This window comes from Podarcis bocagei (assembly GCF_964188305.1).
Source record: "Podarcis bocagei genome assembly, chromosome: 13".
Taxonomy (NCBI): domain Eukaryota; kingdom Metazoa; phylum Chordata; class Lepidosauria; order Squamata; family Lacertidae; genus Podarcis; species Podarcis bocagei.
The window spans coordinates 23,377,277-23,400,191 of NC_138138.1; the positions used below are offsets into that span (position 1 = coordinate 23,377,277).

Genomic DNA, 22,915 nt, shown 5'->3' on the forward strand with positions numbered 1-22,915 from the left:
ATTTATTTGTGTGTGTTGTGGTATGCATCATGCTATCGTAACAAGAATCTGAGGATCAGGGAAACATTGAAAATGAGTGTGTACTCCTGTGCCCTCTGCAGACGCTGTCTTGCCTGGCAAATGGGTCTACTTGGTTGCTCACTCAGTACAGAACCAGTATGTTTGTTACTCCATTTGTTTCTTATGCAGTTTGTATTCAGTGTATGGGGAGAGACAGGGCCCATTGCTACTGCTTGTCTTCCAGAAGCAGCAGAGAAAGCTTTCTTCTTGGCTCTAAACCACTAGCAGATATTCCCAAACCAAAACCAAGGCATAGTCACAAGGCTTAACAGCTCTGTTTGAATGCAGACATGAGATGCAAATCCTGGTGGAGAATTAAAATACCCTCTCCTCTGATATTAAGAGGCCCAGCATTTCCTCTTTGCAAATATCTCACTGTGTAGGTTGAAGGAGAGGCCAAGAGTCCTGCAGTTCTGCTCCAGGGTCCCAGCTAAGCAGGAAGCAAAATTAAGAGGCCTCCTCGAATGCCCATGGGCAAAGGATAATCATCTTTGTGGCACATTTTTACAGTGTACCAGGAACTTTTACAGTGTTCGCCTCATTATGACCTCAGCTCAACCCTGGGATGTAGAGGTTAGGACCCAAGGTTGTCTGGCTCAGCAGTAATGTGATGTGGAGTTTCCTACAATCAAACCCAGCACAGATTTGAGCATCACATCACTACCCCTTTGCGATTTAATTGGATTCTATAGAGCTCAAGTATCTCATTACTTCAGAGACCACAGACTTTGGCTACATCTCTGCTCACAAAGTGGGCACATATTTATAATATATTTATCTGGGGGGGATCCAGGCACTACATTTTTTCAGGAAGGAGAAAAGGAGAAAGCAAGACATACATACCAGTGTCCCTTGTAGGTTTACTAAAGAGCAAACTTCATGTAGTTCAATGGGATTTACACCTAAATAAATGTGCCAATAGATGCAACACAACCCTCTGTCAGAAATATGCAGAATGGCCTGATTGGTCTCTTAAGAGACCAGTTATTATATCTATATCCCACCTTTCCTGCAAAGATTTTATCTTTCTAACAACCTTGTGAGGTAGGTTAGCCCGAGAAATGGTGACTGGCTGAAGGCCATCCAGTGAGCTTCAAGGCTGGGTGGGGATTTGAAGCCTAGTTCTCCAGGCCACAGTTAACAATGTTAAGCACAACAGTACAGTGGTACCTCGGGTTAAGTACTTAATTCGTTCCGGAGGTCCGTTCTTAACCTGAAACTGTTCTTAACCTGAAGCACCACTTTAGCTAATGGGGCCTCCTGTTACCGCCGGAGCACGATTTCTGTTCTCATCCTGAAGCAAAGTTCTTAACCTGAAGCACTATTTCTGGGTTAGCGGAGTCTGTAACCTCACGTGTATGTAACCTGAAGCGTATGTAACCTGAGGTACCACTGTACATCAATTCTTTTTAAGATGTCACATCACTTTTTAGTAATAAAATATCCTACGTTTCTAAAACTTGATGCACTAAGGCTCAGATTTACTGGAACCCACACCTTCCAACTTGGGACCTCTTCCCTAATTCACAAATGCCCAAGCGATCTGTGTGTGTCTGTGTGCATGGTTTCACACATGATCAGGGACGCTGTTCTCTTGTTTATTGCTTTGCATGGTTCAGGATATGCTTCTGATCTCCAGGCACCGCAGTGACAACGTGAAGCCTCAGGCTCAAACAAGGAAAGCGAAAGTTCAGGAGCATTCCAGAAAGGGGTGTTTCCAAAGGCAAGGCAGGAGGGGGCTCTCCCAGGCTTTAGGGAATCCCATCATCAAATGTGAACTGCTCTGGCAGATCTTAGCCCTCGATTAGCAAGCGAAGGAGCAATGACTGAAAAGGCAAATATGTGCCGGGAGCTGAGAGAGGGCAAAAGGTTATCAGGGATGCAGTTTCACTGGGAGGCAACCCAAGAATGAACAGAGAGCAAACCGATACTTGACTTGGGCTGCACACCAGAGAAAAGCCCATGCTAACTCCACCTGGTGGAATGTAGAAGAACAGCATGCTTTGGGGAGGGGGGTAGATGACAATGTAAAACCAGAAGAGAAATCCAGTATTTCCACTTTTCACCGGTTGTGCCTTATGTAATAAGGCCACAAACACTCACAGTGGTTTCCCTTTGGAATTCCCTCCTTTCAAGCATTCGTCAGCTGAATCCAAACCTCTTTTACCAGTGCTCTTAAGAGTTTCTTTGGAGAAGTTTTTAAAGTTGCCAAGATTAAATTGCTTGCTTTTAGCCTGGGGTTAGTTTCAGCATATGATTTTCAACAACCGTACGCAGTCATCACTTCAGAGTTGTGAAGCCTTTACTCCTTAGCGCTTTTTCTTCTCCTAAAGATGTACTGCAAGGCAAAGGGTACAGATTTTCCCTCTGCGTTTACACCTGAAGTCTTTCTCATGACTAGGTATCAGTTTAGGATCAGTTTTCCTTCTCCTACAGTAGATGGGCTAACTTTCCAGGTTGATGAGCCACTTCTGCCCCTCGCTAACTCAGCAAGGGCTTGAGACCCAATGGCTACCCACACCTGGTTTAGTCAGCCAGCCAGTCAACACAATTTCCCAGGGTGTGGCCACTGCCGCACGCTGACAGTTCTAGGAGCCACAGGTGAGAGATGAGGGCAGGGTGGGGACCAAGGATAGGGAAGCTACCCCAGAAGGAGCATGACATGTCCCCCACCAGAGCACTTCTGGAGGCAGGAAAGACGACACACACACTTTTTGTGGGGGGGAACAGGACAGAAGTTAATATTAATCCACATTCACCTTCAACTATCATTCACCAGGCTGAATTTTTACTGTCCAAATGTACATAGGCACAGACTCAAAGGTTGGTACACAGCAGCACTTATAGACGCCAGACTGCCCAGACAGAGCAACAACAGGAATTATCAGGACAATATCCAGTACTTTTAAGACCTTCACAAAGAACATTAACAGAGCACCACACACACACACACACACACACCAAAGCACGTCTCTGACCCATTAGGATCAGTGACTAATGTATTTACTGTTGCACTTCCAGTTTTGTCTATGGAAGAACCACAAAGCGCATGTAAGTTGTCACACTGGGAGATAACACCTCAAGGCAGGAACAGGAGTTCCTTAAAATGAATGTTACTGAAATGGGGATTTCCTGCCTCTTTCCTACCGTACACCCATCTGCTATGGATTAGAGAGGCCTGGCAAGTGATGTGGAAGGACTGCAGTTGCAAAAGCTTGGTAGATATCACCTCCCTCTTTAAATAAATGGAAGATCAACTTTGGACTCAAACTCTTTGATTGTCCCAGGGACTGTCAGGTAAGCATGGAATCTGATATCCAGGTCAGAATTCCACATCCCAAGTATCTCAGGCCTTTTTTACTTTAAAGAGTTCCTAGCTTTTATAGATTGAAGGTCGGAAAATGTGGGGGGGGGGGAGTGAAAACAGAAGCAAAAAGGAAGGGAAGACAGAGCAGAACATCCACCTGTCTTCCGCCCCATTAAGCCTTTCTAGTTCATGGGGACATAGGAAACTGCCTTATACAAAGTCAGATCATTAGCCCATCTTGCTCAGTACTGTCCACGCTGAATGAAAGCAGCTCTCTGCAATTTCAGCCGGACTGAATCTAGAATCTGCATGCAAAGTATATGTGCTACCACAGCCCCACACCTTTAAGCTCCTGAACCTATAGTCCTTGCACACCCTTGGTTGTAATAAGTGCTGGTCTATCCCCCTTCCACCACTCCCAGTCCTTGCACCAGAATCCACATATGTGTGCCTATGTTGTTTTACTGCATTTTCTGCACTGGGCACACTGGACGATTTGGGAGGTCTCTTCCAACTCCATCTTGGTTGCCCATTTAACAGACCTCCCAATTTTCATTTTTGTTGGTTTCAGAATCTGGGTCCTCTTCAACACAGAGCACAAGTCTCTTCTAATCATGCCTGATATAGTGAATTTATAGAAACTGAACTAAGCCTATCTGCTCCATTCTAATGCAGAACCACACAGATATATCTGCTAGCCACAGCATTAAGCCAGTCTGAAAAGTCAAGAAGTTGTTTTAAACTGCTTTTAATATCGTGTTCTAATGTTGTAACTTGCCCTGTGACCTTAGGCTGAAGGGCAGGTAATTAATGATCTCCCACCAGCACCTCTAACTGTGGAAACTATAGCTTTAGGGGATTGAAAATCCTCAAGGTTTTATGCTTTGTGAGAAATGTTAGCTAAATGTGTGAATAGTTTAAAAATCTGTAGTGCAGTCATACCCTGACATATTGTTACCTCCAGGGCCCAAATATATGAGATGGGCAAAAGGAGATTAAACTTTTAGAAGACACCTGAAGGCAGCCCTGTACTGGGAAGTTTTTAATGTTTGATGTTTTATTATGTTTTTATGTGTGTTGGAAGTAGCCCAGAATGGCTGTGGCAACCCAGCCAGATGGGCGGGGTGTAAATAATAAAAATTATTATTATTATTATTATTATTATTATTATTATTATTATTATTATTATTATTTGGCAGGTACCTTTTAACAGGGCTCAGAGATCCATGAGGGCCTCGCCCAGGTTGCAACCCAGTTACAGTGGTGCCTCGCAAGACGAAAAGAATCCGTTCCGTGATTCTCTTCGTCTAGCGGTTTTTTCGTCTTGCAAAGCAAGCCCATTGACGGATTAGAGGATTAGCGCTATTAGCGGCTTTTAGCGGCTTATCAGCTTATCGGATCAGCTGATAAGCGGCTTAGCGGCTTAGAAAAAGGGGGGGAAGGAAAAAACCCCGCAGGAACTCGCAAGACATTTTCGTCTTGCGAAGCAAGCCCATAGGAGATTCGTTTTGCGAAGCACCTCCAAAATGGAAAACTCTTTCATCTAGCGAGTTTTCCGTCTTGCGAGGCATTCGTCTTGCGGGGCACCACTGTAGAAGGAAAATTACTGAGGCTAAATAAAGTGCAGACCATGCTTGAGGATATATGTATGCCAACTTATTTCCCTGTTTCCTATGCATCTGTTGTCCAGATCTCGTGAGATTGCTAGTCAAACAAGCAACCATCCTGAAACAGTGACTTGCTGGCTCAGGTCCTTCTCTAGATCAGAATGAATGCTTGCACAGTTCAAGTAGAACATGCAGTTTGAGAGAAAGAGAGATTTGTGCTTCCTTAATGTGACATACTCTCAAGAATGACCAGTCCTACAATGCTTAGTGCATATGCAAGAGCGAGATTGCTGGTGGAATGGACAAACACACAAAATAATCAAGGACACTGATCTCAGGGATTGTAGGAACCAGTGCTGCTAGCAGGCCCCAAAATAAAAAAGAACACTTTCAAAATTAAAACAGAATGGTCGGGATTGTGCTTTGTGTGTAGGAGGAAGCCCATGCTACAAGTTTGCACTGCCCTTCTCCGCAATAATGTTTAGGCTGCTTCAACCTGCCTTTCTTCCAATGGTTCACACAGAGATTACCACCACTTTATCCTCACCAGTACCTTGTAAGGTAGGCTAGGCTGAGAGTTAGCAGCTGACTGAACAGCACTGCAAGGATTTCAATTCCAGGTCTCCCCAGTCTATGACTTTGTCCAGCGGTTCTTTGGGTGCTCTGTCTGAGAGGCAAGTGGGGGAACAAAGAATTTGGCACTTTAAAAAGAGAGAGGGTGAACTCTACAAGCTTCTCAAGGAGACAGCCTCTCGTAGATCCAGTTGTCCTCTCCTCTGTGGGTCATAGGTTTCAAGGGTGCACTGCTGTCTTGGAGGTACCGGAAAACAATGCGGTCATGCAAACGGTTTGTCTGGCCCTGCCAGAACTCTATGACTTTTGGTTTCAAGATGTAGCCTCCCCTGGAGGGGATAAAAGAGAGAGAGAGAGAGAGAGAGAGAGAGAGAGAGAGAGAGAGATAAAGAGACTGAAAGAAAGAACCCTAAAACAACAAAGCACCAACTCGCCAATTGGTAATAGGGCTGTGTGAGCTATAAAAACAAACCTCAGGGGGTGCGGAAATAAATCAAGAGGTTTAGCTACTCTCTAATCCCTGCTGTAGAGGGACACGGGTGGCGCTGTGGGTTAAACTATAGAGCCTAGGACTTGCTGATCAGAAGGTCGGCGGTTCGAATCCCTGTGACGGGGTGAGCTCCCATTGCTCGGTCCCTGCTCCTGCCCACCTAGCAGTTCAAAAGCATGTCAAAGTGCAAGTAGATAAATAGGTACCGCTCTGGCGGGAAGGTAAACGGCGTTTCCGTGCGCTGCTCTGGTTTGCCATAAGCGGCTTAGTCATGCTGGCCACATGACCCGGAAGCTGTATGCTGGCTCCCTCAGCCAATGAAACGAGATGAGCTCCGCAACCCCAGAGTCGGCCACGACTGGAATTAATGGTCAGGGGTCCCTTTACCTTTACTAATCCCTGCTGTGGTGTTTGCCACAACCTACATTCCTCAATTTCCTTTGGCTTGAGTTTATTCCAACCAGCCCCATCCACCACTGTAAAAAAGATCACAAGTTTCTGAAAAACTTGTGGGGGGACAACATACAGAAAACCAAACGGCCAGAATGCACACTGAGGCCTGACTCACCAATACGCTGGCTTAGGCACCTTAGCCTCTCGGTACACCTCTTCCAGCTCTGCATTTTTCTTCCTTAAATACTAACAAAAAGAGGAAAAGGGCTGTGAAGCTTTCCGTCAAAAGGAAACTACCTGGGAGCTTGGTAATAACTCGAATCTACTAGGTGATTTGGGGATATAGAGAGGCTTGCGGATAATCTGCACTTTGTAAGGATGACTAACGAGCATGTCGTTTGCTGAGAACTGGAGGAAGAGGATGCCAAGGGACAAGCTCAGTGGATAATGGGTGGTGTTAGGACTAGACTATTAATTTATTTAAAAGTTTTAATAGAAAAAGTATAATGAGAACGATTGGAAGATTTTCACAGAAGACATTATTGGGTAAGAAATGATGTTGCATAAATATCTGATACTTTTAATTGTTATTTTCTTTTTCTTTTCTTGTTACTTTTAAACTTTTTGTACTTTTTGATGTGGATAATTCTTTTTCTTTCTTTTTCTTTTTCTTTTTTCTTTTCTGTGCTTAACTTTGTTGTACTTACCTTTATTGTAAGACTGTATTTTAAACCAATAAAGATGTATTTATTACAAATTTATTTAAAAGTTTTATATCCCACCTTCCAGCCAAATGATCTGCAAGGTAAACTGTAATGATACATGCCAGGAATCCACAACATTTTGGAGCCCAGGGACACAGATGGAAATCTAAGGAACTGCCATGGCCACCAAAAAAAACCCCATTTCACAGAAGAAAGGCTGGTGATGCTCAAACACCCCCCCCAAAAGAAACCAAACACCTATACCCCCACACCTATTATAGACAAATCTAAAAGTTATTTGTGTTAAAAATGGCTGTTAAGAACTCAAGCTCAACTACAATAAGTCTTAACACACTGGATATCTACTGTAGCAGAGTTGGGGAACCTTTCTAGCCCATCTCCCGCGCCAAGTTTAAGCTGCCCATTTGTCGATTGCCTGAGCTTTTTTGACTGCAGGGGTCTTTGGAAGCTGCTCTTAAAGCATGGCTTGCACAGCGCTTTGCACAGGGGGTATAGAGGCACTGCCATCAGAGAGCCTTCTGGCCGAGCCCTACCATTATCCAACATCATATGAAATATCAGCTGAAATGGCCCGGCAAGTCAAATAATGAAGCCCAGGGACCAGACATTCCCCACCCCTGTACTACAGGATGCCTATGTTGTGGAGGAGCTTTCAACTTTTGTGCAGAACCATGTCTGAAATTGTTCTTCAATATCCCTGATGACAAGCAGTCCACCTTAAGAACCTTCCACGTTAAGGAAGTTTTGATACCCGTTTACAGATTATTATTTTTGTTACCACGTCTAACAACGTACACCCAAGCTCTCCAGCTTATCATGAAAAGGCATATTTCAACACTGTTTCCCCACCCCCAACGCTGGTTCAAGAAAGGGCAGCCCCAACCCTGCAGCTCCTCACCTCTCTGTCCGCAATCACCGTGCTTTGACGACTCACTACAGCCCCGATCTGGCTGCTCTTTGGACGCGTATAGAAGTACTTGTCCGATTCCTCCTCAGAAAGCTTCTCTACAGGGCCCTCAATCCGAACCTGCAAGCAATTCAGTTCAAAGCATGTGAAGCACAAGACCAGAGTGAGGATGTGCTAGTAAGGGGGCTTTGCTGTGCAGTTCAAATCATAGTTACCCCAAGCTCCTCTCCAATATGGTGGAATTAACTGAGAAAAGAGAAGGTGGGTGGAGATGGAAAACTTAATTTTTAAAACTTAATTGGACAATTCCAACTCTTCTGATTTGCTTGTTTTCTGTGTGAAGCACTGCTCAAAAAAAGTCTCTCCAACCTACTTAATCTTGCGTAGGCAAACATTCCCTCTTACTTCTTAAACCCATCAAATTGCCAAGTTAAAAACAGGCTCATTCCAAACTTTCCTATTCCACGTCATTTTTTTTGTCTATTGTCCATGAAACCAAATATGATGAGGAGTATAGCATCTAGATCAAGGGAAGTAATAGTGCCACTGTATTCTGCTCTGGTCAGACCTCACCTGGAGTACTGTGTCCAGTTCTGGGCACCACAATTCAAGAAGGACACTGACAAACTGGAACGTGTCCAGAGGGGGGCAACCAAAATGGTCAAAGGCCTGGAAACCATGCCTTATGAGGAACGGCTAAGGGAGCTGGGCATGTTTAGCCTGGAGAAGAGGAGGTTAAGGGGTGATATGATAGCCATGTTCAAATATATAAAAGGATGTCACATAGAGGAGGGAGAAAGGTTGTTTTCTGCTGCTCCAGAGAAGCAGACATGGAGCAATGGATCCAAACTACAAGAAAGAAGATTCCACCTAAACATTAGGAAGAACTTCCTGACAGTAAGAGCTGTTCGACAGTGGAATTTGCTGGCAAGAAGTGTGGTGGAGTCTCCTTCTTTGAAGGTCTTTAAGCAGAGGCTTGACAACCATATGTCAGGAGTGCTCTGATGGTGTTTCCTGCTTGGCAGGGGGTTGGACTCAATGGCCCTTGTGGTCTCTTCCAACTCTATGATTCTATGAAAAGTTCTTTTCTCCCACCCTACACCTCCGGATGCCTGTGGCCCAGATGTGGCCCATGGCCTTGTTCCATCTAGCATGTTGCTTCTTGCCTTGCAGTGGCGGGAACAGCTGTCTATCATTAGATCTTGAGGGAGGAGGAATAGCAAACTCACATCCCACAGACTCTATGGCCTCTCTATGGCACAGAGAGATGGCCACAGAGAGGGAAAGCACACGACTTCCTAGTCGCTATGGGGGTCTTTCCCATGGCCACATTTTAAGGTGCCCTGTTCGTGTTGGTGGCTCTCTGAGCTGAAAGGGAGATGAAAGACAGTAGGGAGGAGATGACTGAAAGAACAAGACACACGGCAATGAATAGCAGTTTCTGGTTCCAAAATTCAGACTCGCTACAAACCAGAGAGGATAACCACAGTACTCCCTCCAAAGGCATTATTTCATTTTCATTAGATACAAGAAGAGCTGAAGCAAACTCAAGTACCGACACTTCAATCCCTTCCATATTTGAGATCAGAGTTCAGCATCATCCACAGAACAGGCGAGAGAGGAAGAGCCTCCAGCTACAGCAAGATCATGCCCTTGTCCATCTGCCCAAGCCCTGGCTACATATAGTCAGACTCAAGAGCATATAAGGAGCAACTGGGAAAATGAAAAGGAGCAACCAGGACAAAAGTTCACCAAAGCTCCTCTTACCATGTCACCCACCCCATGTATTACAGAGGTTTCCAGTTTGACTACAGGACTTCTTTTCAGTAGATGCAGAGAAGACAGTTTACCTGGCGATTGAGGGGCTCCCAGTAGAAGACCATCGAAGCAAATGGGTTTGAATCCTGCAAACGGTGAGAAAAGCAACAGGGAAAAGAAGGTTGCCGTGTCTGCTGACTAAGGCTGTGTATATATCATATATTCAAAGCATGTGACTTCCCACAAAGAATCACGGGAACTGTAGTTTGTGGGGAATTGTAGCTGTGTGAGAGGTAGTGTTCCCTGCATTCTTTGGGGGTGGGGGAAAGTGCTTTAAACTTGGGTGTCTACACAGAGACACCTGGATTCCCTAAGCTAAAAGGCAAGGATGATCTGGAAGGAGGTTCTTAGACTGAAGAGTTTTTTGTTGTACTTTTCTTTTCAGTCAGCCTCTCTCTCTCTCTCTCTCTGCTCCTTGAATTGTCTATTTGCAGAAGGAAGAGGAATTTATACTCATAACCCTTTGGCTGGCCCAGTTTAGCTCAGGGTCACATGTTGCTGAGCTGGCAAAAACTAAGACTCCATAGATAGCTTCTATGAGACTTCCAGTTCCCCCTCAGTAGCTTGCATAGGTGCTTATGTATGTTCCCACAGCAAAATGGAAGCAGAATAGGCAAATATTTGCAACTTTCCTAACTTTGCGTAATTGATATTGGTCACAAAATGTAGATATCCTAAAGGATTGTTGCTGTTTCACTTAAAAAATAAGAAGCCTGGATTCAAAGTGTCAGCTCCATAGAAGTAAATCTGAGGTGCCAGTTTACAAAGGTTCAACTTTTCTCCGATAATCTTTCTGTACAAGTAGCACTCACCAGCTCTCTCCCTTTCCGGCTCTCATGGTTAGTGAAGAAGCGAAAGCCTTCCTGGCTAAACCCCTTCAAAAGCAGCATCCGAGCAGAAGGCCGTCCATCTCTGGGAAGGGATAAACACAGCTTGTAGATAGGCAATTATTTCCTCTTTACTTTGGCCCTGGGTCCTCCAGACCCATAAAGCACACAAGAATACAAGCCATCAGGCAACGATTCCTACCTAGTACAGGTGGCTAAGCACATGGCATTGACTTCCCCAATAGATGGGCACTTCATAGCTTCTTCAAACCATACAGAGAACTGCTTAATAGGGTTAAGGGAGGTCAGATGTTTCTCCTCAAAGGCCTGGGATGGGAACAAAAAACACCCATACTGTTAGCAGATGGCTACACCGTTTGACACCAGTTCTTCCCCCCTTTCAGTCACACATCTATCACTTCTCATTTCCAAAATGTGGTCAGTGTGTCATATCCTACTGCTTCTCCATCATGGGTGGGACACGGGTGGTGCTGTGGGTTAAACCACAGAGCCTGGGGCTTGCTGATCAGAAGGCCGGCGGTTCGAATCCCTGTGACGGGGTGAGCTCCCATTGCTCGGTCCCTGCTCCTGCCAACCTATCAGTTCGAAAATACGTCAAAGTTCAAGTAGATAAATAGGTACCACTCCAGCAGGAAGGTAAACGGCGTTTCCATGTGCTGCTCTGATTCGCCAGAAGCTGCTTAGTCATGCTGGCCACATGACCCAGAAGCTGTACAGTGGCTCCCTTGGCCAATAAAGCGAGATGAGCGCCACAACCCCAGAGTTGGTCACGACTGCACCTAATGGTCAGGGGTCCCTTTACCTTTCACTGTTTGACGCCAGTTCTTTTCCCCTTTCAGTCACACATCTATCACTTCTCATTTCCAAAATGTGGTCAGTGTGTCATATCCTACTGCTTCTCCATCACCTATTGTGTTCTTGTAAACTCACCAACCCTTTCCATTTCTCCTTCCCTCCTTTTGATATTCCCCAATTGTTTCATCATCCTCCCAACCTTCCATAATCATCACCTGACCCTTTCCTCCAAACCTGCCTGCATCTATCAATTGACACACCCACCCAACCTTCTGGACCCAGTCTCATAGTGCTTAATTTGAAGCAAAAGCTCTCTACCTTGTCTCTTAATATTTGCTTTGGATGCCTTGGGTGAGGTCCAGCCTGAATTAGATGTGAAGCCATGACTAATGTAAGCCCTGGTGATTTCAAAGGAATTCTAAATGCAATTTCAATTTGATCTAATCCCTTGTTCACAGCTTCAAACATCAAGGAGATCCTATTATTAGTTTACTTGCAAATTTAGTGAGAAGGAAAAGAAAAGATGAAAGAAAATTGAAAAAATAAAGAGAAGAGGAAAAAATAGAAACGGCAAATAATGCCAATAATGATAGACTACAATGCAGGTAGGTACAGTAACCATCAGTCCATCAGTATACAAATTTTAACATAAGCCCTTTAGATGTCCACATGGACAGCCACCTGAAATTGATGCCTATATGAAATATGTTAGATCTATATGAAACAGGTTAGATCAAATACAAACTGGGTAGTGAGGCCCTCAGACCATTATGTAACAGATAGTGGGCATTTATTTTTCCACAACTCTTTTATACCTCCAGCATCTGTTTGTGTTAAGACAAGTGAGCGTCTCTATATATGCTCAGCCACTCTGTATATGCTCAGAAACAACACCTTTATTACTACGCCACGATTCTTTTCGGAGCGAAAGTCAAACTGCGAGGCTAAGCGCAGAAACGCCGCGCAAACTCAGAGGCACTCTGTCCTTTAGCATTCCCCGGCCCCGAAACGCTGCAGTGCAAAAACATGTTCTGGGGTTTAATACTGCTCCCTCACCTCATCATCCCCCCTGTAGTCTTTCCGAAGGTGCGTCAGATCCATGGCACGAGACGATTTCCCCGCTTGGCTTGAACCACGAAACCCCAAAGGACGCGACCCCAGGCGAACCGCGCAGCTCAACATCAAAGGAACCCTTTTGCCCCCTTTGCAGTGCGCACGCGCGGAAAAGAGCAACGCGGGCGGAAGCAGCTCGTATCTTCTCCCCTAACCTCAGAGGCCGGGAGGAAAGAGGTCTTCAAGCGCCCAATCAGAAACGAAGCAAGAGCCCACCTTTTCCTCTACCCCCGCCCTAATTCGACCACAGCAAATCAAGAACGCGAAGTGACAGTCACCACCAATCAGAAAGTAGAAGGCGGTCCCTCGTAAACTAATAGAAAGCGACTTGCCTCTAGCATCGCGAAGGGTTTGTGTACAGTGGAAACGCGCCCGTAAGCTCGCGAGTGTACACAGTTCTTCGCTCCCACCTTTTGCTTATGAAGTTGTTTCAGCTGAGAAATAAATCACTGGCCTATGCTTTGAAAGCACATTCCAAATGCATTTTGTCTCTCAAAGTATTCTGGACCCTGTAGTTTACACTTCACAGAATTACAGTTCCCAGCAACCCTTAAACTACAGTTCCCATAATTCTTTGAGGGGGGAAATCTGCTTCGAATGTGCTTAAAAGGCACAGTGCATAGTGTACGCAATTTCAAGCCCCTACTGAGCAGTGTATTCTCCCCCAACTATTCACAAATGGTGGCAACAAAGACAAGGGCTTCTTGCTCTTCCTGAGATCTTATTTATTTCCCAAATTTTCTTCAAGCAGCTCCGCCGTAGATCCCTCGCCTCCACTTTTAGCACATTAATTAACCTCTTAGGCTAGGCTAAGAGACAATGGGCTTCATGGCCAAGTGACTGATTGATCATCAAAAAAATTAGATGCCAGTAAAGTCCAATGACAGCAGAAATGTCACATCAAGGGTAGTAGATTCATACATGCACCCACAATCCACAAATACATGGGTTTTTGCACAAAGAGTGTGATGAGCTCACCCCAAGTTGTATAACTGAAAGATCATTTTCTATATTTTTCAATAACACATATAGATTTGTGGGCAACTAACAGCTGCCAGGAGCAATGCCTCAACGCCTTCCACATGCGATGCAGCAGGAAGATTTTGGGCATCACATGGCAGGGCAGAATCCCAAGCTCCATTCCCTGTATGTTGGCATTTGTGTCTCAGCAAGGTCTATGCTTGGTCATGTGCACAGAATGGAAGATTGCAAGATCTCCAGGGGTGTGTTGCATGGGGAGCTGGCTTCAGTCTGCAGATGTGATATGAATGCTGGCAACATTAACTCTGCCGTGTGGGAATCGCTTGCAGGCAATCACAGTGCCTGGAGACAGACAGTCAGGTCCTGTATCCACATTGGCCAGAGGAGGAATGACAGCTGGGAGGAGCACAGAGAGAAGAAATGCCATGGTGCTTCTGCAATAGCACAACCAGACACCTTTATCTGCCCCAGCTGCAACAAAACATGTCTCTCTACAGACATAGCAGGCACTGTAACTCTGCAATGGTTTGACTTCAGTCCTGAAGGTGCACTCTTCCAGTTTCTCCTGAAACAGACGGATGCCAGCCAACACAGCACAGCAGCTGCTTTTGGACTGTTCTAAATCCCTATGTGCATTGCCAGAAGTTACACTTAAAATGGCATTTGCAGGATGTGTGGTGGTGACATCCTGCATAAGCCCCATATACACAAACTCTGCTACGTGTAGCAGGCACATGGGCAAATTTTGCCTGAATGAAAAGCAAAAAATGCATAACGAACTGAATGAATTAGAAACCATAGCACCTGTGTTCATATTAAGAGTAACAATGCCACTGTCTGACCCAGGTTGCTAAGGTAACAGTGACATGACCTTCATTGTGACACCTCCCTCTGCTGGCCCACCTATTAGATGACCAGAGGTCCTCTATGAGAGTAAGTGTTTGATGCTTTTCTCTTTCATTTTGTTAACATTTCCATAATTGTTATATTTTTAGTCTGACTTGATTATAAACCAATAGGACTGGAAACCTGCTTTTGGTGTATGAGACCTAGATGAGACGAGACTTCCTAATTGCACAGAAGGACTTGTCACCAACTGCTGTTACTAAACTCTCCAAAGATTGGAACTCCTATTTCTGTTCTTAACCAAGTGCCGGACATGAGTGGAACTGCTGGGAGAAGGAGGGTGAAATGTAGAAAAAACAGAATCCTCTAGAAATTGCAGGCAATGTGAAATGATAGGTTATTTGGGTGTGCTTAGAATCATCTGCACAGTTCAGTAAGAAGCAGTGTACATGAATACCTAACATATCAATGTTAGGTCGTGTGTGCTCCCAATTTGGTAAGATGCTGGACAGTAAATTTGTTAAATCTTAAAATACTTTTCTTTTCTAGACTTCGCTCTTGTGACAATGAAGCATTCTGTAAACTCTTCCTGGAGAAAGCGAGGGAGGGAGGGACAGACAGACAGACAGACAGACAGAAACACACACACACACACACACACATTTGAGGTGTAGCTAGGATTTGTTAGTGATTTCTGGTTCTATTGCTCTTTATGGCTTGTTCAAAGCTATTCTAGGGGGGACCTTCCTCAGCACTGAAAGGATTAATTTCAAAACTAAAATGGCTTGCCTTTTCCTTTGTGGGGATGTTATGTACTGAGTTGAATAGGATCCAAACTGCAGCAGTCTGATTGGTCCTAGAACAATAGGATCCAAATTGCAGCAGTCTGATTGGTCCTAGAACAATAGGATTCAGAATGCAGCAGTCTGATTGGTCCAAGAACAATGCAGCAGTATGATTGTTGGCAGAAACCACCCAATCATGCTCCAGATATAAGTGAATCCACAACCTGATTGGCTTACAGTAGAATTCCAGAATTGACCAATCATGTGCAGCCCATTGTGTAAATAATGTATATAAAGCAGATACTTTGAGGGGACATTCATTCATTCCTCCTCACCACTATGAGCTGAATAAAGAGCATGAAATCACTTTGCGACTCTGAGTATATTTCACTGGCGACGAGGATGGGATCCCGCTGAGCTGACTGCTACACACAGCACCGCAGCACCGCCACCTGCCGCACCGCTGCCTCGCACCGTGTATCCAGGCTTCAGCTCCGGGACACAAGGAACTCAGAATGGCAACCGACAGCAACTTCTTGCCGTTCAACGCTCATCACAGCCAGCATCCTTGGAACACGAGCCAGAACCTGAACCCCGGACCAGGGAACACCACAGGCCGCAACGTACACGTAGGCTGCCGGCGTACCTCGAGGACTATGAATGCGACCTCCCGGGCAGGACTGGAACTTAGAGGGGAGGGGTGTTATGTACTGAGTTGAATAGGATCCAAACTGCAGCAGTCTGATTGGTCCTAGAACAATAGGATCCAAATTGCAGCAGTCTGATTGGTCCTAGAACAATAGGATTCAGAATGCAGCAGTCTGATTGGTCCAAGAACAATGGAGCAGTATGATTGGTTGGCAGGAACCGCCCAATCATGCTCCAGATATAAGTGAATCCACAACCTGATTGGCTTACAGTAGAATTCCAGAATTAACCAATCATGTGCAGCCCATTGTGTAAATAATGTATATAAAGCAGATACTTTGAGGGGACATTCATTCATTCCTCCTCACCACTATGAGCTGAATAAATAGCATGAAATCACTTTGCGACTCTGAGTATATTTCAGGGGACCTTCAAAGCTCCAGCAGGCGATATTGAGGAAAAAGGATTTTGATTGCATATTATACAATTCCATAAACTGCTCCCACCTGTGCTTAGAAATATAATTCCAAAGGAAAAGAAATAAATATAATCCCCTCTATTTCCAATGTTCAGGCTGTGAGTGCAGTTCCTCATGTAACCAAAATGGCACCATCTGCGCACAAGAGAAATGTATCAGCAGGCTTGGGACAACTCCAAGGTTTGACAAAATATAAAAAAATATTTAGGAAAACACCCATCGTGTAGGAAAACTTGGGGAGGGGGGTAATGAGGACTGATCATGCCCAGAGGCCATGAAATGCTGACTAGAAATGGGCGGGTGGGAAAAAACTATGGGGAAGGGGAATGGAGTGGGATGATTGGAATCCTGTTGATTTGTCAAGCTCTGATGCTGCCCAGCAGGAGTTAGGGTGGTGCCCTAATACATGAATCACTCCAAGCCCTGAGATCAGTAGGGGTCCCCTGTTTGTGGTCCCATCAAAGGATGTGGCCTGTCAAATGGGCACCCAGGGCAGGGCCTTCTCTGTGGTGGCTCTGCAGTTATGATCTTCCCTCCCTTGGAGGCAAAAATGGTTAAGACACTGATGGGTTTCCAGCACATGCTGAAGGCTCCCTTGTTTACCCAAGCCTTTGGAAGCCATGTTGAGATTTATTTTTCATCCTCTAGTCTTTTTTTAGCATTTTTCACCAATTATCTTTGTTTTACTGTGGGTTTTCTTTTTATAGAAGGGTTTCTGTAAATCTTATTATGTTTGCTTTACGTAAACTGCTTTGAGCTCATGGCCTGATGCAAAGCAGCATAGAAAAACTCTTAAGGGTTGCATTCAACTAAGCTGTACTCAGACTAGATTAGACTAGACTAGACTAGACTAGACCCACTGACACGAACCAACATTAGTCACCTTTATTAACTTCAATGGGTCTAAGATGATTAGGACTAGGGCTGGAGACAGACCTAAATAAATAGAGAAGTAAATATCTAGAAGCACAACATACTACAAAAGCTCCATGTGGGCAGGTAGGGAAGGACTGCAAACCCTCATTTCTCACTTTCTTCTCCCACTCTGTTCTCTAGGCTGGAAAAGCTGCAGATCCCCATTCAAAAGAGGAATGCCAACACTGACGCAGCAGAAGAGGGATACCAGGCAATAGCCTCTGAACCAGAGGGCCTGGGAGTTTCCTTTCTGCCAAGAGAAAAAGGAGGATGTTTCTACGGAGGATGGGGAACAGCTAAAAATGGCCTGGAGCTGCTGCAAAAATGATGTCTCGGCCCCCAAACCTACCTCCACGCCTATGCGGCTGGAAGTACCAACGGCAGTCCCCCAAAACAAGAACCGAGAAGTCCTAAGTACAAACAACTATCCCCTTCCTCACTGCTGTAGAAGTGAAACCCCTGTGTTTCCAGCACACTCAACCCAGAATGCTCTGATAGCCCAGCACAATTCACATGTCAGTTGTTTGCCCCATGGGACTCTGGCAGTAGCAGTTAGTGGGGTGACAGCATTTAGCTGACCTCCCATCACTGATATCACTGCTGCTTACTGAGAGGGGAAAAGGGTTGTGAGGTCAGCCAGCTGCAAACGTACTGGCAGGAGCACTGGATTGGCTCCACCAATGTGCTTATGTTGTGCTCTCCCCCTCCCAGTAAGTCACCTCTCTCCCTCCCAGTAAGCTGCAGTGGCTGCTTGTGAAGCATACGCAACACAGGGCTGTCCAGGTGACATGGCTCAGAAGTCAGAACCCTGGGGGCTGGGGAAGACTTGGACGCAGGGCTCATCCTCTGAAAGACCTTCAGAAGCCACTACCCCACTGGAGATTTTCAGCAGAGGGGTTCCCCAGGAGTTAATGAAGCCTTCACCTCCACAGCCTGAGGAGATAGCCCTGACCTGTCCTCCAAGCCTCAGGATATGTCCTCAGAACCCTCAGCAGTACAGAAAGACACCTCTCTGTGGCCTAGGGAAAGCAGAAAGTTGCTCAGCTCTGTCAGAGCCAGGACCTGAGGAACAAACCATGGCTCCCTTAAGCACCGACAGTTTCCCGTGGAGTTGGGAAGCATCGAAGTCTTTAGCAGCCTTTCTCAACCTGTGGGTCCCTAGATGTTGTTGGACTACAACTCCCATCACCCCTAGCAAGTAAGGCCAGAGCTCAGGGATGATGGGAGTTGTAGTCCAACAACATCTGGGGACACACAAGTTGAGAACCGCTGCTTTAAAGCCTCCAGCCCATTTACCCTGCATCCAGTGTGCTGCTGGTTTGCGAAGCAGCGTGCACACGTCACATTAGCCGCAACCTTTCCTATCGTTTCTTATGAAACACGGTTTTTTGAAGTGTTTTCCCCTCAAACCAGCTTTTCTCCAAATTTAGAAAAAGAACCACCCATTTGCACTGTAAACTGGAAATGTGTCCACAGCCTCAGTTAGCTTGCTACCACTGTCTTGCATACAGCCTGACTCAATCCGGCTCTACTGTGAGCTGACCGTGGTCCTATTTTCCCCCTGCAAGTCCTAGCCTGGAACAGCAGTTTGCTCCAGGCAATCTGTGCAGGAGTTTATTCTTGGGATGATGATGATGATGATACCCCGCCTATCTGGCTGGGTTTCCCCAGCCACTCTGGGCAGCTTCCAGCACATATAAAAATGTAATAAAACGTAATAGAACACGGTGGAGACAGTAACGTGGAACAACCTTCTCGCATCCTCATCTGTTTTCGTAGGTGTGCGAAGAGGCCTGTCTGTAGCAGGCAGGCTTCAGGCTGGTGGCAAATGAAGCGTGCTCTAAATTTGGAAGAATCAAGGCTGATATTTTTTGATATTGTGGAACAGTAGTAGCAGGGTTCCTTTCTCTGGCTGTGCACACGCTATACCTTTAAAGAGCAATCAGATAATTATGGGCACCATAATTTACAAACTACAGTGCCCATAATTCTTTGAAGGAGGGAGAATGCACTTGAAGGGTACTTGAAATATATAGTGTGCATCCAGACTCTGTCTGGGAGTAGCCATCTTACTGTGTCCACATGGTTTACTTGTGGGAAGTGGCTGAGAAGCCCAGTTGGCTGGATCAGATGTGTCATGTGGAACAAGATGCAAAATAAAGCTCTTGCCTTAGATAGCTGCTTAGCCAGCATAGCACTTTTGCACATTGCAAACTTCTTTGAGAATACAGCTGCTCTCCCTCTGCCACCCATGGCTCTGTGGTAATATGTTGGGATGAATAATGGAGCAGCAATTTTCCTCCAAATCCTTCCATGCACGTGGGGTGGTTTAACTGAGGGCAGCTTCTTACAGTCGTACCTGGCCAGGTAGGCAATTTATTCAATTTATTATTTGCTGTTTTGGTAGTTGCTTATATACTGGAGCACGAGGAGGATGACGACGATGAAGAGGAAGAGCAAAAGCAAAAGCAAAGGAAAGAATCAGTAAAAGAGCCAGAACAAGGACAAAGAAAAGTACAAGAACAAGAACAAGAACAACGAAGGGTACAAGAACAAGAAGCAAAAAGAGTACAAGAACAAGAAGCAAAAAGAGTACAAGAACAAGAAGCAAAAAGAGTACAAGAACAAGAAGCAAAAAGAGTACAAGAACCACAAAAAGTACAAGAACAAGACAAAACACGGCGGCCATCAAAAGGTCAAGGTTGGTGCATAAATCCAGGAAAATATTTATCTGTTTAGGAAAAGTATATTATAACCTTCCAACTTCTGCCCGCCCAATACTTGTTCCAAGTGTAGAATGCACAGTGTCTTGTGTCAATATGTACATTAAAGATTCCCTTAGAACTATACAGGGTACACTGTATATAGTAAGCCACTCCCAGCTTCCAACAAAAAGGGCAACCCAGCTAGTCTTGTCTCTCCCAGTACATATTATCCAGTGAGTCAGTGAATATGTTCTAATTGGTGTGTCCTTTACGAATTAGAGCTTTTCTTTGGGCTACAGCACACACCTCCTTTTGCAATAAACAACTGCTACTCAGATAGTCTTGTACCCCACTTAAATATTATCCACAATGATCGAATAGATTCCAAGCTCTCTGTTGATACATATCAAGAGATTTCGACAAAGCAAGGAGACTATCATGTTACTAACACCCCCTTTCCTTTCCTTTCCTTCCCCCACCCCACCCCTGGAAGATGATGATATTGAAAGGCCCTGCACCTCCAAAGATGCAGCTGATGGGACGGAGGCAGAGACACAAACCAATCCACGCTATTTCCCGAAATCACCAAAAAAGATCACATTGGATGAGATCCTGCTTGGAATGCAGAAGATCGAGTACACCATCAGTAACACAAGTAAGTCAGGAGGACCTTTCATTTTTATGGAATCGAATTTGATCAAGCAGTAGAGGGTGTGTGACTGTCAAGAGCATATTGATATTGAAGTTGCAAAGGGAGATTGGGGTGGGCTTTGACTACACCCACTGCTGTCTCTGCCCTTCCCCACTGCTGGTGTGCTCCCAAGGTTACCCCCAGGGGAATGCAACACTCAACAGAAAAAAAGCTTCCTCGCTTCTTTGCACCCTTCTAGACTTCCTGTTTTTTTTACTTCTGTATCATTCTTGCCACTGCAGGTAACTCGCATGTGACACTTTTTTTACTTACGTGATTGCATGTAATAAAAAATTTAAGGTCTTAAACAGTGGTACCTCGGGTTACATACACTTCAGGTTACATACGCTTCAGGTTACAGACTCCGTTAACCCAGAAATAGTACCTTGGGTTAAGAACTTTGTTTCAGGATAAGAACAGAAATCGTGCCCCGGCGGCAGCAGGAGGCCCCATTAGCTAAAGTGGTGCTTCAGGTTAAGAACAGTTTCAGGTTAAGAACGGACCTCTGGAACAAATTAAGTACTTAACCCGAGGTACCACTGTATATATAATAAATGTTCATAAATGTACCAACCAAGTACATACATAGATCGGCACAGGAAGACCGACCTGAAATCATTCTGTCTCCCAAACTGACCAAATGTTTTCTCTGCAAGGAGTGAGGGGGTGATGGAACCTTCCCATTGTCTCAGGAACTGGGTAATCACCATCTCAAAGGAATGGCCAGACTACCAGGAAAGGCAATCAGATAAGGCATTATCAATAACCTGGCAGACAGGAAAAGCAACAACATTCAAATTTCTGTTGTAGACCGCCTTTTCTGTGATGTAGGTATGATGTATGGCGGGGTGGTCTTGAGCTCCAGAGAAGGCAATTTAAAATGTCTATATAAGGGCAGGCACACCTTTGTTCTGGGTCCTCCTCCTTTCTCCTACAAGTGAGGGAAGCACCCTGTTGCAACAGTTTAATAAAGATCAGGCTTACTAGCTGCTTTGCTTCTCAATATTCTCTGGTTGGCCTCTGTTATTTTCTCCACTGATGGAGAACGTACAAAGGACTCTATAAGGGCTCTTGTGTCCCCCATAAGGGAGTAAGGGCAGATTTTGTTTACAACAGCAGATGTGCAATTTGTGGGGGAGATAAATAGATGGAGAGTGGAGGAAACCCAGGGGTGTAGATTCAGGAGTTTGTGGCTTTTACACATATTTGTGTATACACATGGACCCCCGTAACCTAACCTTCCCATAAGATGTGAGTTACCTGTATTTGAAACCAGTTGTCACAGAGTGTGTGTTGAAGCAATAGTTGTTTTGCCCGAGTCAAAAATCATGCTGTTTCATTGCAGTGAGAGACTTTGAGCAGCGCCTTTCCCGCTTGGAGCAGATCGTTTTGAAAATGAGGAATGCGTGGATCCACCACAGAACTTGCCATCTAGAGGGTCTGGAATATGACGATGAACAGGATTAATATTTTTCCCCCGTCCTGATTTTATTGGTTTTGTAGATTTGCAAATCGACATCCTTCCCCCATCCAATAAAAAATATTTATTTGGGAATCAATAAGTTGTTTAATCTTCTAATCAAGACATGGCTAATTAAGACATATCTGTGTTTTCTGGTTATGTTTTAACACTTTGTGTTAAACAACCTTTACAATTATTTTTCAAAATTTAGACTTGATCATAATAAAAAGTTGACCATTATGGACTACCATTGGCAGGGTGGATAAAAATCAATGATTTTTAAAAAATAAAATAAATCAGATTTTTTTAAAATTTAAATCAGATTTTTTTAAAAAAATTAAATTGGATTTTTAAAATAAAATGCTTTTGGAGGAAAAAAAAATTCTAAAGATATTTTTGTATTGAAGTTACATTATAGTCCAAAGGCTATTCATCAGGAAATAAGGATTTGTTTTAAGTTTTTCATGTGTGCTAAAACTCAGTCTAAGTTGTTTTCTTTTAAATTGTTTAATCACATCAGTTAACAAACATGGGTAGATATGCTATAATTCTATTTTTCAGTTAAATAAATTGTTTAAATTATTATTAAGGAAATTATTATTTTTCTCCTTCCAATAAAGTACAGCAGAACAGTTGTCCAAATACAAACAGTTAACTTATGAAACCTCACAATAATTTCAAAATTATCTGTCTATGTATTTCTAATAGTATAACCAAATCAGTAATTTTTGATATAACTGTGAAAACTACTCTGAAAATTTATTATTC

At 44.4% G+C, this 22,915-nt stretch overlaps 2 protein-coding genes and 1 long non-coding RNA gene across 4 annotated transcripts; 2 read left to right on the forward strand and 1 right to left on the reverse strand.

The window, feature by feature from the left end:
* Window positions 1-1,422: 1,422 nt before the first annotated feature.
* Window positions 1,423-5,684, forward strand: LOC308572610. Its single transcript, XR_014001828.1, has 2 exons — window positions 1,423-4,627; window positions 4,979-5,684. It is a non-coding gene; the product is annotated as an uncharacterized lncRNA (long non-coding RNA).
* PNPO (pyridoxamine 5'-phosphate oxidase) lies at window positions 5,309-12,758 on the reverse strand. Its single transcript, XM_081168805.1, has 7 exons — window positions 12,580-12,758; window positions 10,910-11,034; window positions 10,693-10,792; window positions 9,913-9,966; window positions 8,054-8,182; window positions 6,606-6,676; window positions 5,309-5,876 (listed from the first exon to the last, which is right to left on the reverse strand). Exons 1-7 carry the CDS (start codon window positions 12,703-12,705, stop codon window positions 5,711-5,713), a joined length of 771 nt encoding a protein of 256 aa, XP_081024931.1. The 5' UTR covers window positions 12,706-12,758; the 3' UTR covers window positions 5,309-5,710.
* A 1,693-nt stretch (window positions 12,759-14,451) lies between these two features.
* LOC308571283 (uncharacterized protein) lies at window positions 14,452-22,247 on the forward strand. 2 transcript variants are annotated; one of them, XM_081166898.1, is made up of 5 exons: window positions 14,452-14,550; window positions 17,431-17,703; window positions 19,697-19,990; window positions 20,488-20,649; window positions 22,031-22,247. In XM_081166898.1, exons 2-5 carry the CDS (start codon window positions 17,592-17,594, stop codon window positions 22,150-22,152), a joined length of 690 nt encoding a protein of 229 aa, XP_081023024.1. In that variant the 5' UTR covers window positions 14,452-14,550; window positions 17,431-17,591; the 3' UTR covers window positions 22,153-22,247. The 2 variants fall into 2 exon arrangements, with proteins under 2 accessions (XP_081023024.1, XP_081023025.1); XM_081166899.1 differs by lacking the exon at window positions 14,452-14,550 and adding an exon at window positions 16,486-16,554.
* The last annotated feature ends 668 nt before the right edge of the window (window positions 22,248-22,915 follow it).